At 43.8% G+C, this 7,158-nt stretch overlaps 1 protein-coding gene and 1 non-coding gene across 2 annotated transcripts; both read left to right on the top strand.

The window, feature by feature from the left end:
• The first annotated feature begins 879 nt into the window (after window positions 1–879).
• Window positions 880–6,597, top strand: LOC139398825 (nucleolar protein 58-like). Its single transcript, XM_071144603.1, has 7 exons — window positions 880–1,072; window positions 1,693–1,769; window positions 1,917–1,969; window positions 3,392–3,653; window positions 3,943–4,007; window positions 5,696–6,103; window positions 6,317–6,597. The coding sequence occupies exons 1-7, from the start codon at window positions 1,028–1,030 to the stop codon at window positions 6,562–6,564; spliced, it is 1,158 nt and encodes a 385-aa protein (XP_071000704.1). The 5' UTR covers window positions 880–1,027; the 3' UTR covers window positions 6,565–6,597.
• Window positions 6,157–6,234, top strand: LOC139398828 (small nucleolar RNA SNORD11B). The gene has a single exon (XR_011631657.1). It is a non-coding gene; the product is annotated as a small nucleolar RNA SNORD11B (small nucleolar RNA).
• Window positions 6,598–7,158: the final 561 nt, after the last annotated feature.

Here is a 7,158-nt window from a genome sequence, read left to right as displayed (position 1 = left end):
CATGGCCAGCCGTTGAGAAGTTTCATATGTAAATACTGTATTCTAGTCCTGGTTCATCCCATAGAGCCCCACTGTAGAGGTGTCATTACACCCATAAAACCTAACGGTCAAAGAGGGAAATGGTTCCAATGGGTTTTCCACCATTCATTTTTCCCATTGGGGATTTTAGAAACACTTAAAATAAGGGCTGTGTTTCTTGGACAAGGTGATTTTTATCAATATATTAGTCTCAATTTACTCTCAGATTCGAAAATACTAATTATCATCAAAACAGACATAATGCAAAACTGCCAATGCCTGGAAGCTCCTGCATGGCATCTCTCGCTGACAACTTGGCTAACAGGTATTGTGTCAATTTAAAATTGTACAAGACAGTTCACAGAATGGTCCATTTAAAAAATGTGGCCAATTTATTATTTACTACGTTTAGCTAACATTATATAGTTAATCCAGAGATTCTTATATATATATTTACATTTCTGTCTAGGTAGCCTAGTGGTTAATGTTGGGCCAGTAACAGAAAGTTCCCGGTTTTGAATACCCAAGCCTCCAAGGTAAAAAAAAGTATGTGCCCTTGAGCAAGGCATTTAACCTTAATTTGCTCAAGGGGCTCCGTACTACCATAGCTGACCCTGTAAAACAACTAACTGGTGTGTGACAGTAAACTTTTATATATAAGTTTTTTATTTTGGATTAATTCCTGGCTTATTTTGGGGGGATTTGCGTGTATCGTTTTGTACTGCAAGGTTTTACTGTATGGCACATGCACTGTTGGCGCTAGGAACATAAGCGCGATAACAACTGCAAAATACGTGTACGCGGTTCGCGACCAAAATGTTCTCGTCGGATTTGTTTGTCTCCAAATAGTTCACTCTGCCACTTCTCGCGATGTTAGAGAGAGGACGTGCTTCCGGGTGAGGCACACAGATCACCGCGTGGAACACATTCCAGTTGGAACTGCGATTAGCGAAGGCTTTCTAGGAGATAAGTTTGTTTCGGGTTTAAACTTGGTGAAAAGGCGTCAGAGATGCTTGTTTTATTTGAAACCGCTGCGGGTTATGCAATATTTAAAGTGAGTATTTAGCTGAAGTTATATTCTAAATTCTAATAATTTTAGATGGGTGCATGACAATTTTCAATAATTGAACCGAGGTTCGCGGTGTAGCTAGCTAAATACGTTGTTTTCCTGGAGTAGCTAGATATTGTATTAAAATACAAAGTATTTCAATGTCAAGACCTGTTTAACATTGTTTATAGTACACATGGCTTCTCTATTTAGGTCGTCGTGGTAGTTCTCGCATGCAAACCTTTACCGCAACGAGGCCTTCTCATTCAACACGCTGCAGTTAAGCAACCACGTTGCATGTGGCAAGTTACCTAGATCTGCTGGATATACAGATACTTTGCTACCTTGGACTTGGCTTTTGTAATTATGCAACTATTTGAACCCGTTCTATTTTCGAAGTTAAATACTTTATTTGTTGCCAATGTTTACCCAACATTTCAAATAGGCTTCTCTTCCAAGTTAGCATAACTGGTGCGTGGTACTTTGGAGGGAACGCGTGCTGGCTTTCTTGTCCCATATTACTGACGGGTTTTAATGACAACACATGTAAACCGAGTTGAGTTAATGCAATTAATGTATGGTATGCCCGTGTACTTGATAGGACTATAAACCTTTTTTTGTTTCAGGTCCTCGATGAGTCAAAGCTCCAAGAGGTGGACAGTTTATGGAAGGAGTTCGAAACTCCGGAGAAGGCCAACAAAGTGTGAGTTTTGGCCCCATGTCTGGAGAGAGGAGTGTTTAGATTCGAGGGGAATACGTTGTCAATGAACAGTAGTATTACACATTATCAGCATAAGGAACATGTTTCTGGAGTTGACAAATAACATGTCGCCACTATTTCTCCTTCCAGAGTGAAGTTGAAGCACTTTGAGAAATTCCAGGACACAACAGAGGCCTTGGCAGGTAGACAGAATACTTTCACCTCTCCTGTTGTTGCTCACTATAGTTTACCAGTTAGTGCACAAGGGCTGTCAGTCAAGGCTTCTGCATGCTTCAGCTAGGTGAACCAACAGCGTGTTCGCATACTCCCTTAATTAAAAGACCGTTGCTTGAAAAATTAGAAAAGTGACAATTGTAGTGTTTGTCCAACTTGAGAAGCCATAGCCAGTATACACTTCCTCAAACTAGTCAGAAATAATTGAAGATGGCTCAAGAAATATCATTTTCCCCCTTTTATTTTTACAATTTTAAATCTACGTAAGCTGTTAGGTGCAGTATTTATGAATTTGAAAATGTGCATGGAAAACGAGTATCGTTGAAGTGTGCACAAACACCTGACCGAAGACCAAACAAACACGCTGCTTTTTTCTTAAGCACTAACTATTCCCAACTGTTTGGCAGAAGCCTTTAGGTGTTCAGCAGTATTCCTCACTACCACTGAGACCACAGCTAACCTTAACCATCATAACAAACACTGACAGCAGCCGGTTGTTGAACTCACCCCCTAACAATGTTGAGTCTATGAATAAATGCATATTACTAATGTCCTGTGTCTAAATGTTGGAACTATAACAGTCGTTTGTATATGTAGTGTATGTGGACACCCTGTCAAATTAGCGGATTCGGCTATTTTAGCCACATCCGCTGCGGACAGGTTTATCAAATCGAGCACACGGCCATGCAATCTCAATAGACAAACATTGCCGTCAGAGCAGATCACTGCACCTGAACATAGCCCATCTGTAAACAGCCCATCTACCTACCTCATCCCCATACTGTATTTATTTATTTATCTTGCTCCTTTGCACCCCAGTACTTCTAATTGCACATTCATCTTCTGCACATCCACCATTCCAGTGTTTAATCGCTATATTGTAATTGCTTTGACACCATGGCCCATTTATTGCCGTACCTCCCTTATCTTACTTCATTGCACTCACTGTATATATACTTTTTCTATTGACTGTTTTGTATATTCCATGTGTAACTCTGTATGTGTCAAATTGCTATGCTTTATCTTGGCCAGGTCGCAGTTGCAAATGAGAACTTGTTCTCAACTGGCCTACCTGGTTTAATATAAGTGAAATATATATATATATTTATATTGGCAATAGAATGGCCGTACTGAAGAGCTCAGTAACTTCCAATGTGGCACAGTCATAGGATGCCACCATTCCAACAAGTCATTTTGCCAAATTTCTGCCTTACTAGAGTTGTCCCGGTTAACTAAGCGCTGTTATTGTGAAGTAGAGACGTCTAGGAGCAACAACGGCTCAGCCGCAACGTGGTAGACCACACGAGCTCACAGAACTAGACTCCCGGGTGCTGTAGCGTGTACACGTCTCTCCTGTCCTCATGTTGTAACCGTATCTCTCCTATGTCCAGCGGCCACGGCCATGACGGAAGGGAAGATGGGGAAGAGTCTGAAGAAGGTCCTGAAGAAAGTGGTGGCTAAAGAAGCTCATGAACAGCTGGCCATCAGCGACGCTAAGCTGGGGGGCGTCATCAAGGAGAAGTTGAACCTGAGCTGTGTCCACAGCCCTGCGGTGGCAGAGCTGATGAGAGGCATCAGGACACAGATGGAGTCCCTGATCACTGGGCTGCCCCCCCGGGAGATCAGCGCCATGTCTCTGGGACTGGCTCACAGGTAGGGTGGAACTCAGACAACGCTTGGTGTTCTGGATTTATTAGGATCCCATTAAATGACGCCAACTAGTCTTATAACAAAAGACATTACAAACATTACAAGCCTTTATAATTTACTCGCATCAATATGTAGTGTGTGTGTTGCCGATGATTATATCATGCTGTCTGAAACCTCGTGTGGATTTCCTCAGCATTCGTCACTACCCCTGAGGCAGCACCTCCCTCTGTCGTATTCATAGAAGAACTGAAAGGCTGCTATGGCAGATCCTGACCTGTTTCTGTTTCCTCAGTTTGTCCCGCTACAAGCTGAAGTTCAGCCCTGACAAAGTGGATACCATGATCGTTCAAGCTATCTGTAAGTACCTCCTCTTAGACCAGGGATGGGCATCTTTGATGGGGGTGGGGGCCGCAACACATCTCACATCAGTACCCCCCCACCTTGCAAGCAAAACATTTTAGCGGCCCCCTCGCGTGACAGTGAAGAGAATTGAACTTTTAGCGTTCATTTCCTACAATTCTGCTATAGACTGTAGGCACATTAGTGCAGTTTAAGATGACTGATCAATGGGCCCTGGTCGGTAATTCGACTACTGTGATTGATAAATTAGTCGAGCGGTTAACTTAACAATAACACAGTAAAATGCTGACAGGCCAATGAAGTGAGTTCTCTCCCCAGTAGAGGGATGTGGGTCCGCGGGCCTACAGGAGGTGGGCCAGTGGAAGCCTGTTGCTCATCCCTGTCTTACTCTGTCCATGTAAAGGGACAATATAAAACAAGGACACTTTTATACAGACAAATGAAACACAAAACACTTGATTATCTGTAGACAGGCGTGACTAGTATTATGGTCTGTAGACAGGCGTGACTAGTATTGTGGTCTGTAGACAGGCGTGACTAGTATTGTGGTCTGTAGACAGGCGTGACTAGTATTGTGGTCTGTAGACAGGTGTGACTAGTATTGTGGTCTGTAGACAGGCGTGACTAGTATTATGGTCTGTAGACAGGCGTGACTAGTATTGTGGTCTGTAGACAGGTGTGACTAGTATTATGGTCTGTAGACAGGTGTGACTAGTATTATGGTCTGTAGACAGGTGTGACTAGTATTATGGTCTGTAGACAGGTGTGACTAGTATTATGGTCTGTAGACAGGTGTGACTAGTATTATGGTCTGTAGACAGGCGTGACTAGTATTATGGTCTGTAGACAGGCGTGACTAGTATTATGGTCTGTAGCTCGGTAACCGGGGTAACTAGTGTTATGGTCTGTAGCTCAGTAACCGGGGTAACTAGTATTATGGGCTGTAGCCCAGTAACAGGTGTAACTAGTATTATGGTCTGTAGCAGGGGTAACTAGTATTATGGTCTGTAGCAGGGGTAACTAGTGTTATGGTCTGTAGCAGGGGTAACTAGTATTATGGTCTGTAGCTCAGTAACAGGGGTGACTAGTGTTATGGTCTGTAGCAGGGGTAACTAGTGTTATGGTCTGTAGCTCAGTAACAGGTGTAACTAGTATTATGGTCTGTAGCTCAGTAACAGGTGTAACTAGTTTTATGGTCTGTAGCTCAGTAACAGGTGTAACTAGTATTATGGTCTGTAGCTCAGTAACAGGGGTAACTAGTGTTATGGTCTGTAGCAGGGGTAACTAGTGGTATGGTCTGTAGCAGGGGTAACTAGTATTATGGTCTGTAGCAGGGGTAACTAGTATTATGGGCTGTAGCTCAGTAACAGGTGTAACTAGTATTATGGTCTGTAGCTCAGTAACAGGGGTAACTAGTATTATGGGCTATAGCTCAGTAACAGGTGTAACTAGTATTATGGGCTGTAGCTCAGTAACAGGTGTAGCTAGTATTATGGGCTGTAGCTCAGTAACAGGGGTAACTAGTGTTTTGATCTGTAGCTCAGTAACAGGTGTAACTAGTATTATGGTCTGTAGCTCAGTAACAGGGGTAACTAGTATTATGGGCTGTAGCTCAGTAACAGGTGTAGCTAGTATTATGGGCTGTAGCTCAGTAACAGGGGTAACTAGTGTTTTGATCTGTGCAGCTCTGCTGGATGACCTGGACAAGGAGCTCAACAACTACATCATGCGCTGTAGGGAGTGGTACGGCTGGCACTTCCCTGAGGTGGGGAAGATCATCACTGACAACCTGGCCTACTGCAAGAGTGTCCGGAAGATAGGCGCTCGTACCAACGTGGCAACCACCGACCTGTCTGAGCATCTCCCCGAGGAGGTGGAGGCAGAGGTCAAACTGGCTGCAGAGATCTCCATGGGAACAGAGGTGTCAGAGGAGGACATCGGCAACATCATGCACCTGTGTGACCAGGTGATAGAGATTACAGAGTACCGCACCCAACTGTACGACTATCTGAAGAACAGGATGATGGCTATCGCTCCCAACCTGACTGTCATGGTGGGGGAACTGGTAGGGGCACGGCTCATCTCACATGCTGGTGAGTCATGATCTAACGGCCAATCACACCAGCAGGAATCATTCACAACACAAAACAAGCAGTGATTATGATGACTATGTCACAATCCTGAAACCTGATGCTTTTCAGTCACTACCTCATCTGAGCTTGAATTAAAACCTTTTACCTGGACACCTGTAGTAGGCAGCTGGAAACGCCCAAACTGCTCCTAAATGCTCTGGTTCTCTCTGACAGGGTCCCTGTTGAACCTGGCCAAGCACCCGGCCTCCACAGTCCAGATCCTGGGAGCAGAGAAGGCCCTGTTCAGAGCCCTGAAGACGCGCAGAGACACGCCCAAATATGGTCTCATCTACCACGCCTCTCTGGTGGGACAGACCTCGGCCAAGAACAAGGGCAAGGTGAGGCTTTTGTTCCAGCCATCACTAGAAGTAGAATGTCTATCCACACTACAGTACTGCTGTCATGTTCCAGGTGTGATCTAGTTCTAATCAGAATATCTCTCCACACTACAGTACTGTTGTCATGGCATAATATAAAGTGGCTAGTGATACATGTATTACATAAGGATACCGTCGATGATATAGAGTACAGTATATACGTATGCTAATGAGATGAATCATGTAGGGTAAGTAACATTTATATAAGGTAGCATTGTTTAAAGTGGCTAGTGATATATTTACATTTCCCATCAATTCCCATTATTAAAGTGGCTGGAGTTGAGTCAGTGTCAGTGTGTTGGCAGCAGCCACTCAGTGTTAGTGGTGGCTGTTTAACAGTCTGATGGCCTTGAGATAGAAGCTGTTTTTCAGAATGTCTCTCCACACTACAGTACTGTTGTCATGTTCCAGGTGTGATCTAGTTCTAATCAGAATATCTCTCCACACTACAGTACTGCTGTCATGTTCCAGGTGTGATCTAGTTCTAATCAGAATGTCTCTCCACACTACAGTACTGCTGTCATGTTCCAGGTGTAATCTAGTTCTAATCAGAATGTCTCTCCACACTACAGTACTGCTGTCATGTTCCAGGTGTGATCTAGTTCTAATCAGAATATCTCTCCACACTACAGTACTGCT

Source organism: Oncorhynchus clarkii, unplaced genomic scaffold (genome assembly GCF_045791955.1).
Source record: "Oncorhynchus clarkii lewisi isolate Uvic-CL-2024 unplaced genomic scaffold, UVic_Ocla_1.0 unplaced_contig_5882_pilon_pilon, whole genome shotgun sequence".
In the NCBI taxonomy this organism is placed as follows: Eukaryota; Metazoa; Chordata; class Actinopteri; order Salmoniformes; family Salmonidae; genus Oncorhynchus; species Oncorhynchus clarkii.
This window is presented reverse-complemented; position numbering and strand designations above follow the sequence as displayed.

Bases quoted from the DNA above. Each gene is read 5' to 3' on its own strand.
- LOC139398825 (XM_071144603.1), top strand. From the start codon at position 1,028: ATGCTTGTTTTATTTGAAACCGCTGCGGGTTATGCAATATTTAAA. The intron at 1,073-1,692 runs GTGAGTATTTAG...TTTTTGTTTCAG, and splicing joins CGGGTTATGCAATATTTAAA to GTCCTCGATGAGTCAAAGCT. The intron at 1,770-1,916 runs GTGAGTTTTGGC...TTCTCCTTCCAG, and splicing joins CCGGAGAAGGCCAACAAAGT to AGTGAAGTTGAAGCACTTTG.